The sequence below is a fragment of the Malus domestica genome, chromosome 05 (genome assembly GCF_042453785.1).
Source record: "Malus domestica chromosome 05, GDT2T_hap1".
Taxonomy (NCBI): Eukaryota; Viridiplantae; Streptophyta; class Magnoliopsida; order Rosales; family Rosaceae; genus Malus; species Malus domestica.
This window is the reverse complement of record NC_091665.1, coordinates 46,058,346-46,069,583: the sequence shown is the minus strand read 5'-3', so window position 1 is coordinate 46,069,583 and position 11,238 is coordinate 46,058,346. Positions and strand designations below refer to the sequence as shown.

At 38.8% G+C, this 11,238-nt stretch overlaps 2 protein-coding genes across 2 annotated transcripts; both read left to right on the top strand.

Moving 5' to 3' along the window:
- Positions 1-2,604: 2,604 nt before the first annotated feature.
- On the top strand, positions 2,605-4,026 carry LOC103434439 (uncharacterized). Its single transcript, XM_008372795.4, has 2 exons — positions 2,605-3,195; positions 3,327-4,026. Exons 1-2 carry the CDS (start codon positions 2,781-2,783, stop codon positions 3,836-3,838), a joined length of 927 nt encoding a protein of 308 aa, XP_008371017.2. The 5' UTR covers positions 2,605-2,780; the 3' UTR covers positions 3,839-4,026.
- A 4,047-nt stretch (positions 4,027-8,073) lies between these two features.
- Positions 8,074-11,228, top strand: LOC103419597 (uncharacterized). The gene is made up of 3 exons (XM_008357697.4): positions 8,074-8,589; positions 10,288-10,437; positions 10,731-11,228. Exons 1-3 carry the CDS (start codon positions 8,260-8,262, stop codon positions 10,848-10,850), a joined length of 600 nt encoding a protein of 199 aa, XP_008355919.1. The 5' UTR covers positions 8,074-8,259; the 3' UTR covers positions 10,851-11,228.
- The last annotated feature ends 10 nt before the right edge of the window (positions 11,229-11,238 follow it).

Below are 11,238 nucleotides of genomic sequence, written 5' to 3'. Positions count from 1 at the left end.
TGACAATATTCCACAATAATTACGTATTTTTATTGACAAAGTTCAAAAATAATAAAATTTCGTTATTAACTTAAAATAGCTGCACGATAAAAAATCTAGTGAATTTGAAGACTATATTGCAGTCTATTAACCATCCACATGCATGCATGCATGTCTGTCAAAGTTCATAAATTTGCCCCTTTAGTCGTATCCACTTTTGGCGGCTGGAGCCTGGAATGTGTTCGAGTTTCTTGCAATTACTTTAGCTGTTAAACGTCTTAACACGGTCACGGTTTTCTTGATTAACTAGTGTAGCTTTGTATAACACTGGTTTAGAACAAGACGAAAATTTTATATCCAATGCATGTGGACACATTTCATTATGTTCATTGAACCTGGACACTAGTAATGATTATCAGCTTTGATTTGCCACATCCGAGATGAAGTGACGACAAATCATCACGGGGTAACTCAATGGTTAGAGATAAATTTCAAGCTCATATTCTACACTGCAAAACTTGAGTTCGATTTCCCGGGGCCGATGAATCACAAGGTGGTGACCGGGAGGACTAAGATGCATTTGTGAGTTTTTTTGACCTCAAAATGATGAACTACAATGACAAAACCACTAGCTGATCCATTTTTAAAACAAGAGATAAAACGACAACATATTTGGCACGTTGGAGAGTATGCGAACCCACATGCATGCGTAGGCCAAAGGGTGCCAAACTTGCCACATTGCGTTAAAAACTCAATCAAAGTCACTAATCGATACACGTGAACACCTATGCAATTCTTAAATTAGTATATCAACTTACAAAATATGAAATTTGAGACTGAAAAACAGAAGCATATTCTAATTTTAGAAGGAACAAACCACGATGGAGGGAGAGGATGAAGAAGAATAGAAGCATATTCTACCTGCCTAAGCATATATTGCATTTGTTAGTTTGTGCTAGGATTACATTTTGGTTTGGCGTTTATCTTGATTACAGTTATGATTAAGCAACGTCATTGCAAAAAATTTTGTGAAATAGGCATTATTAGAACATATAGTATGATCATATGAACACAGAAATAGGCATTATTAGAACATATAGTATGATCATGTGAACACACACACACACACACACACACACACATACATATACATATAGGATGAACATCGTTATTTTTGGATAACTAATCATGTCGAACTAGTTTGTGTTAGCAGAACTTGTTAGAATTCCTCTATTCCACATCGGCCATAAGGCTTGACAACAAGCCCTTTAAATAGAATTACTCCACTCTAACTAACACCGAGGCCTTTTATATTAAAATCCCACACTTGACGGATTGAGCAAGTGGCCAAGTTGGGATAATATCGGTGTTGTTGGAGTGGGTCCATGGCCCAATGACCTAAAATTTAAGATGGTATCAGAGCCAGGGGACGTGCTCGTACTACGACGTGAACGAGTGGGTTCCCTTTGACCCCGCGTGAACGGGTGAGCCCCTACTTGGCTCCACGTAGGCCAAGAGATGTCACGTGAATGGGTGGGTCGACATTAGCCCCACGCGAATTGATGGGTCCCCATTGGCCCCGCACGAACGGGTGAGCCCCGGCTTGGCTCCACATGGTTGCCGATGTGTGGAACTTCACGTGTGGCCCATAAAACAGGGTCTCACGTGTGGGGGAGTGTTAGAATTCCTCTGTCCCACATCGGCCAAAAGGCTTGACAACAAGCCCTTTAAATAAAATTACCCCACTCTAACTAACACCGAGCCTTTTGTATTAAAACCCTACACCTGACGGATTGAACATGTGACCAAGTGGGAACAGTATCAGTGTTGTTGGAGTGAGTCCATGGTCCATTTACCTGAAATTTAAGAGAAATTATGCTTTTAAGCTAATCATGAACTAAATGGTACCAAGAAATCCGATGACGCCTTGCTCTGACCTGAACTATGCAAAAGCTGAAACACAAAACAAATAAACTAAAGATTGATACTAATCTTTTTTGGATTGTGTTTTCGGAGATCATAGTTGAACAAAATTTTGCTAAAAAATAAAAAAAGTGAACTAAATTGAGACAAATATTTCATTAGACTTGGTACAACCAAGAAATCATCGAAACTAAAACACAAAGAGGGGACAAAACTCAAAACCAATCTTCATGGACTATTAAAACTCTAATATCATATTAGACAACTAACCTCAACTGCTAAAATATCGACCAAAGAATGTATGTCAAGCTTGGAGCTTTGTACTTTGAAATACAAGTGTTTTGTTTCACTTTTTTCCTTATCAAAATACTCCTAGTCCTAGTAATATTGGTACAACTTTGAAGTATAACGAATAAACTATGATCACTCCATCACTTATTTGGTAATTGCAGTTTCATTTTTGGTCATCCTTATCTCCTAGTTATAATTAAGGAAAGTTTAATGCTTTTAAATCAACGCGAAAGCGTGACTAATCCCCAAAATATTGGTTACATTATTATCTACGAGTTATGGTGACTAGGTAGGCATACACAACAAACGAAATACAGAAAACGGAACCAAGACGTTTAAACGGGCAGGTTCAATATAACTCATTGAACTCAACTTTCCCTATAAATAATGCGCAGCGGCGTTTAGGTCTTCACATCGTATCATCATCTTCCTTGTCTTTCTCGACTTCTGTCTTTTATGTAAACACCATGAACAAATCATGACAACACTTCTCTGTCTATCGCTTTAAAAAAACACCCGTTTGTGTCATTCACTCCAATCATTTCGCCGACCAAGTTGAAGAACACGGTTGGTAGAAAATAATTAGAATGGGAGCGGTGAGGTTTCAGAGAGTGGCGGCGGCGTTCGACGAGGTGGCGCGGGTGAGGCTGTGCGAGAGCAGCGGGAGCGAGTACTCCGCGGCGGGGGAGAGTTTTGCGGATTTGTCTGATCTTGTCAAGTCCTTCATCGAGGGAGGGGATTTCGAAGAAGGGGGTGACGACCAAGACGTTGTCCGGAACGAGAAGGAACACTTGGTCGATGAGAAATCGGAGGCCGGTGATTGGTCGGATTCGGAGACCAAGAATTCTTTGGAGAGTTTGTTTTATGTAAAAAGTGACGGGTTGAAGAAGAAGATTGTTACTGAGGTGGAAGTTGCGTTGGCGGGCATCGGGGACGACAATTCGTCTCCGGGATTCAAAAGGAGGTTAATGACTCACTTGCGCCACAAGGGTTTTGATGCTGGTGAGTGAAGTTCTTAACTTAGTAGTGTTATTTATGTTTTGGTTCCCAAAATTTGAAAGAAAAAAGGAACTCGTTACATTGAGAACTATTGGGATTGATATCTAATTACATTATTCATCCAATTGGTGCAGGCCTTTGCAAATCAAAGTGGGTGAAATCGAGCCGGTTTCCAGCAGGGGACTACGAGTTTGTCGATGTCAACCTCAAAGGAACTCGTTACATTGTCGAACCATTCCTTTTTAGAGAGTTCGAAATTGCTCGTCCCACGACACGTTACACATCGCTCCTTGACGTCTTTCCAAACACATTCGTCGGAGAAGTCGATGAGCTGAAGAAAATCGTGAGGCTAATGTGCACAGAGATCAAAAAATCTATGAAGAGCGTGGACATGTCAATGCCGCCATGGCGGCGAAACGGGTACATGCAGGCCAAATGGTTTGGATCCTACAAGCGCACAACAAATGCATTAGCATCATCAGCCGCCGCCAACGCGACATTGGAATCCAACAATGGATTTGGTGGTGTTAAGAGATCGATGGGGTTTGAGGCCTTGCCTACGAAGTCTTACTATTGCAGAGATGATTTTGCTGGTAAGAATGGCTTGAGAGTTGGGCGTTTGACTGCGGCGTTTCAAGAGCTATAGCTGTCGTTTTGTGTGATTTATTTTTGTTGTATTAAATTTGAGATTATAATTTTGGTGCTACGGTTCTAATTGCCATGTTGCAATTGTAAATACCCATCTCGGTTTTGATTAGAGAAAATGTATGTAAAATAAAATACCCATAAATATTTATTATTTTTCAAATAAATTGTAAGATAAAATTGTTCCCATGTTTATGATGATTTATGAAAATTTTCAATTTCAAATTGTGAAATTGTACTTTGCAGTTCAATTGTAAGTTAAAGTCAATAACTTAGTATAGTGTGTGTCCGTCTTCTTGCACCGTAATTCACAACCAAACTCATGTTAAGAATCATCAAATTTTCAAGTCCAAAGTGTATTTTGAGGTGTACTCAATTTATAATTTAGATAATAAAACCATATTATGTTTGCAAAAAAAAAAAAACCATATTATGTCCATTCTCTTATATTCGTGTTCAAACTGTTGTGAAGCCCTCAGTCGAGATGGATTGTTTGATCCAATTGTTTGGTTCTTGCACCCAATTTATTTGTTTCTTTGAAAGCTCTAGAATCTGGCCAAGAAAATGTGGGTTGCTTGGAATTTTGCGTAGGAATTTCAGTTCACAGCATGTTTGTTTTTCTTCCCTTGAATGTAGATGATCATTGTTGTGATTTAATTGCCCGTGGTATGCTTTAATTTGGCCTGTAATTGTTTGGTTCAGGGATTCACAATCTAAATGTTCAAAGGATTTGGGTAACAGAACCTTAAGGGGGCGTTTGTTTGCCCTCATTAAAATTAAATGGGACTGGATTGGACTAGACTAGCTGTTAGTCTAATACCGTGTTTGTTCCGTGCTGGGATTAACATTAATGAGACTAAGGGGACTCGCATAGACAAAATCCTTTGCTAAGAGGGCTTAGCGAGACCCCCCAATAACCATGGGACTGCTAAGACCTCCCTTTGCTCTTCTCCCTGCGTTGCTTGCTTTCTGTCCTCACTCCAGCCAAATCACACCACCAGACCATCACACTCTCTCCCTCTCTTCTCGTTTGCTACTCGAATACGACGATGGCTCCCTGGGTGAGCAAATCTAGATTGTCGTTCACCCAAAGCTCGACGTTAAACTCGATCTGTGCGTTTGCACTTGCCCATACCATCTGCAAATCAAAGCCATCGTCGTCTCTCACTTCCCCGACTCCACAAACCCCGACTTGTCGCTGATCAGCTCGCCAGGCATCGCTGCAGGCCGGTTCCGCCGCTCCACAAACTTGCGGCTCCGATTTAATCCATGGACTTGGAAAGCTATCTCCAGTTGGGATCTTGCACCGAACAAAAACCTGAAAAACCAAGCTCGATTCTTCGTTTTGTAGAAAAAAATTTGGCAATTAATCGGAAAAAAAGAGGGAAGGGAAGGAGAGCGTGGGACGAAGAGAACGAGGGAGATAAGGAGGGAGAAAAAAAATAAAGGCTTCGAGTGAGAGGGAGAGTTTTATTAGAATAAAAAAGATAGAATTAATTAATATAATATTATTAGATATGAATTAAAAAATATAATATTGTAGTTTGTTATTATCCTTCTTTTTAGTCCGACACTGCACCAAATGTTTCACCAAGTCAGTCAAACTTAGTCTAGTCTAAGCCAGTCCAGCTTAGTCCCAGAAGTTAGTCCAGTCTGATGCAACAAACGCCGCCTAAATTTGCATAATTTTCTGCTGATACGTGTGATGGGAGTACATCAAATATGATGCCACTTTGGTTTTTGTTCAAGCATGTTTGCTCTTGAATGTTGTTATTGTTCTGTTTAAGAATTCGAAATTTTGTAACGAGCCCACCGATCCTGATGAAGAGGTCATGGATTTGAGGCATGAGGCAGTGAGAACTGGCTCTAGTGGAAAACAAGTTCGTGAGGAAGAAGCTCAAGAAGTTGGCCAAACTGAATGGACTGGAGGAGTTGGAGCGGCTTCCTGCATAAGGTCATCTCCAACCGATCCGGCCAAATGGTCATAGGGCTAAAAATAACTCGAAATGACACAAAAATCGTCTCCAACCGAGGGTTACGCCAAATGGCTTGTGGGCCCCCACCGGGCCCATATCAGGTCAACGGGTTAGCCATTTCCAACCAACTAGGCCCAACCCTCCAGCGCCAGAATGTCAAGATTGAAATTTTGCCAGCCCTCTAGCTCCAGAATGTCAAGTTTGACATTTTGCTAGCCTTTCAGTGCCAGAATGTCAAACTTGACATTTTGCCAGCCTTCTAGCTCCAGAATGTCAAGTTTGACATTTTGCCAGCCTTTTAGCCCCATAATGTCAAGCTTGACATTTTGCCAGCCTTCTAGCTCCAGAATGTCAGGCTTGAGGCATCAGCATAACGCCAGCTAGCTAACGTCATGCTGCCGTCATGTTACCATTGGAATTTGATTTTTTTTTTTTAACGAACTTTTATAAAGAAAAATCTAATTTTTTTCCTATAAATACCTACATCATTCCTACAACGTTGAAAGCTGAAGATAAGAAGTGTCACGTAGATAAGAATCCTATCTAAAATTTGCATAGCCAATTACATCTCGACACGTGGCACTCAAAATCCTATCCGAAAAAATATTAAGATTACGTAAAGATAAGAAATCTAGAGAGTTTCTCATTTTAGCAACACGTGTCACTCGAAATCTTATCAGAAAAATTATTGAGATTACATAAAAATAAGAAATATAGAGAGTTACTTATTTTAGCGACACCTGTTACTCAAAATCCTATAAAAAATTATTGAGATTATATAAAAATAAGAAATCTAGAGGCTTATTCATTTGGCGACAAATGACACTCAAAATATGTCTGAAAATCTTATTTTAATATGGTAGTTTAATTTAATTAACCATATTAATTTAATTAAAATAATAAATTATATTTGGCCTATGACCATTTTACCCTCTCAGTTGAAGATGGTTTTTTGTCAAATGGCTATGTTTGGTCTATGGTCCTTTAGCCTTCTCGGTTGGAGATGATATAAAATATGGCCTATCACTGTTTATTAAAATATAATTTCTTGTATGACTATAGAACTAAAGGGAGCCCTTTGGCCCTCATTTGGTTGGAGATGGCATAACCTTCATGACAGGGCATCTGTGACGATCGAAAAACAAGGAAGGTCAATGCGCTCAGACGCCTAAGTGCGTTTCCGCTCTTCACCACATCGATCTTGTCCTTCATCATCCTTCAGACGGCCCATGTCCAGATCTTAAACATTGTAGGAACGTTGAAAAAAGTTATGGAGTGTTCCTTAAAAATGTGTGTTCCCGAATTCTAACTTCTTTCAGTTGACATGGTTTCTCATGCATGATGGAGTGAGTCTTTTGGTATGGATATAACATTACTGAGAGTCATGAGTCTTGAACTACAAGTTTCAAGGCACATCCCATGATTCCCCTAGCTAGTATTTTAGTTTCTTTGCTTAAATTTATGGATTCGTGGCTCGTAACTTATATGGCTATAAGCCCTTAAGTTGTGAGTCATATTAATCGCGAATCATCAACTCATGAATTGTGAATATGCAGATTGTATCGTACTTGTTCGAAAATAAGAACTCCAAGGGGTTCATAGAGTCACTAGCTCGAGTTTGTATTTTCACGGATTCATTGTTTGGAGTCATTAGCTCTGCTTTTGCATACTATTTGCTACGAGGACCAAATGTACGCTGCCTACTTATGTGATACTGCGACTACATGTGAAGGAAATTAGTCACTCGTCAATTTGTGGTTGAATAATAAATATATAAGGAATTATTATTGGCATGATACTTCAAAAATTTAATTGTACACTCTATAAGAGTATTTTTTTACTTATTTATATATATATATATATATAAAGTTTAGAGTGCATATTTAAATTTTTAGAGTGTTAGAAATAATTCTTCGTATATAGGTCGATTATTTTATGCTTCTAGATGTGAATAAGAAGAAAAATAAGGAAAATGATCATTTTTGGATTCCTTCCTTTTAATCTATCAAATCAGAGAATCTGTGCCGTTAAAATTTGATTCAACCACTACAAATAGGGATCCACTATAAAAGTTATAATAACTTCAACCGTTGAATCAAATTTCAACGGCACGGATCCTCTGATTTGGTGGATTAGAAGATGCCGAAAAATAAAAATCCCCAATCTAGTACGAATGCACGTAGACGGCCCTGATTTAGCGTCAAAATAGTAACAGTGCCCGACGACCGCCCAATCCCACCCAAACACGGAAACCATATATACGAATCAAAAACGCACCCAACCCAAATCTAGAGAGAGAAAGTCTTTGTTTCAGAGAGAGAAAGCAAAGAAACAAAGAATCATACAGAAATTCCCAAAAATTTTTTTTTTTTTTAATTTTTAATTTTTAAAGCCGGATCGGACGTCTAGCGAGTCGCCAACGCAGAATCGGAGATCCATCAGCAAGATGGAGGGAGTTGGGGCCCGACTCGGGCGCACCTCGACCCGGCACGGACCGGCAACGGTGTTTACTGGGCCGGTGAGGAAGTGGAAGAAGAAGTGGGTACACGTAGCTCCTCCCTCCAACCACAACACCTCCATCCATCACTCTCACCAGATTAACGGTTCCTCTAATGGTAATAACGGCTCGCATCTCCTGCTTTTCAAGTGGACCCCGATTGCCATTAGTAATGGCGCAGTCGCCAATGGAGGGGACAGGGACAAGGTTTCTGCCAAGGACGACGGCGCTTTGGCAGCGAGCGAGGAACCGCCCCGCCGAAAATTCAAATACATTCCGGTAATTTTGCCCCAATTTTGCTTGTTTGATTGAATGTATTTTTGTTTGATTTTGTTGGAATTCTTAGATTGAAGTCTAATTGATGTTCTGGGTTGTTTGATTTTTGTATTTTTTTAATGAAAGCTTTATGGGTTTTTTGTAATTGAGTTGAAATCTATATATTTTGTTTTGGGTTAATAGTAATTTAGGGTTTAGTTTCAGGGATCTTGGGGAAGGAAGTGTTTAAAACATTGGAAATTATGGGTTTATGTTAGTTTGTTGTGGACTGAGTGAAGTGAGGATCTCCTGATTTGCATTAATGCTTGTAGCAAGTCCTGCAGTCGAAAAATGTATGCCTTGTAGTCAGTTTTGCTAGAATTCAAATTCGAGTTATGAGTTATCGTTTGTTATGTTGAAGTTTGGATACAATAGAGTTGTTATTGGATTTTGGTGTGGTTTGGTTTTTTGATTTATAAGTAGTCCTAATCCTGTTGTGAATCTTACTTCATTCGGCTCACGATAATTCATTTAGGATCGAGAAAGGATTGGCACATTGGAAAGTTTTGTATTTAGTCGTAAACTGATTGTTTATTGGTGAGAAGTGAATCATACTTAATGCTGCTCACATTAAGCTGAACTTTGTATTTGTAGTAAAAGATTCAGTTCTATGAGAAAACATAAGATGTTTGAGGTTGTACTGATTACAAAATTCAGCTAGCGTTCGCACAGAGTTGATATATAATCTCGGTAATTAGGAGTTGGTTTTTGGGGTTACATTGACATTTTTCTCTAGACAGTAATATACTACGTTGTTACCGATATCCATTTTCTAGTTCCTTTTGGTATTTCTCTGAACTTTATTCTATTGGAAAGAGTTTCCAGCCATTCATCCATAGTGCCAACTGGCAGGTATGTAGTAACGAAACTTGGTAAATGCATTGATGAAGTTTTGAATATTTATAAGTACTTATTTATACATTTTTTATGCTAAGTGCAAATATTCAGTGAAAATTTTGATCTCTGAATCTTTGTGGTGTGTCGAGCCATTCTTTTTTTTCCAAAAACCTGCACTAGTACATGCATGACTGAATCAAGCAGCATCCTAGTTATATTGGCCGTGTCATAAGAATAAGATCATGTCACCAATTTCCAACTAGAAGAAACATTACCAATTTCATAAACTGAGCTGGCTTCAAAAATCTTATTCTTATGGTGGATGGCTGGAGGGAAAACAGATGGTTTGCTTACACTAGATAGTTAGGAAAATAGTTACTAGGAACTGCCCTTTAGTTACTTAAGGGCCCAACTCCTACTACAACGAAGTAGTCAAATTTGAGTTTGTGATATTGGGAATAGTCACTTTTACTGGTCCGTATAGTGCGTATGACATTTGAAAACATTGTAGAGGTTCTCTATGATTTTACACTCTTATTGGATTATGGGTAGAGCCGACCCCACTTAGTGGGAAAAGGCTTTGTTGTTGTTGTATTGGATTATGGGTAGAATGGCTCTAAGATAGTTATGATATTGAGTTCATTGTGTTTTAAGTTGTAAGCATTCCCCAGGTCACCATCATAACATCGCTAGATAGATTTCCATGATTGGAATGGGGTTAATTGGGTAGGAACCGTAGGGTCATTTTGACTGTCTTTAAGTGTCTTGTTTGCTTTTGGTGGGGGTTTTCTGTTGAATGATAACTTCATTCTTTTGACAAAGCAGATTGCTTTACTAGAAGAAGAGCAAAATGAGGCTACAGAAGATGAAGGTAACTCAATTGATAATGATCCAGTTGATACAGAGGCAAACCCCAAGAATCAGGGTTTAGATGAAAAACCCGATATTAATGACGTTCCTATGGAAGAAAATCAGGTGAAACGTTTGTGCCTTTTTATGCTTGTGTTTTTTTTAAAACCATTTCTTGTTTTGCGTTCGTGTAGCAAGGATTTTATATGCTGGAGACACATGCTTATTATATGCATTAGTGTGTGTGGGAACCATAAATTGACTGTACTTATCTCTTGGAGGGATTCAATTTAATTGCCTTTCTCTGTTAAGAACTTGTGGAAATCATATTGGTACCTGAACTCTAATAGTAAATCAAAAGGGGTTTGATTTCATTTTGTTATTAACAATAATTTGGTGTGGTTTTTTTTCATACATAGGAGAATAATCAGGTAGTATGCCAAGATCTGAATGAAACGTTGGAGTTAAGTTTGGGCTCTGATGGGCATGAAAACGACAACGATTCTGGTCTGAAAGCTGAACAAACCAGAAATGGTTAGTTGCAGCAGTCGAGCCCATATTGGAGGTCTTCGAAAACTGGCACTCATAACTTTACAAGGAGCAGCTAATTTGTTGGAGCCGAATTCTGAATTCAGTTTTCCCTTTGGCTTTATATTTTACCTACGGCCGTATAGGGTAAGTGAGTTTCGGTGGCATTCACGTGTTCTGTTAGTCTTCATTGTTTAGCTGATTGCAAATCATACCCATTTGGTATAAAGATGCAATTCTTACAATTTCAACATTAAAATGATTGATTTTTTTTCGGCCGGCCTGTTTTGTTTACTTCTGAGATGGGACATGTACTGGAAATTGTAGTGAGGTTGTAAACTTTTGAACCATTAAACATTTATGAAGTTTTAGTTCTTACTACGCTTTAATTAGGCCGAT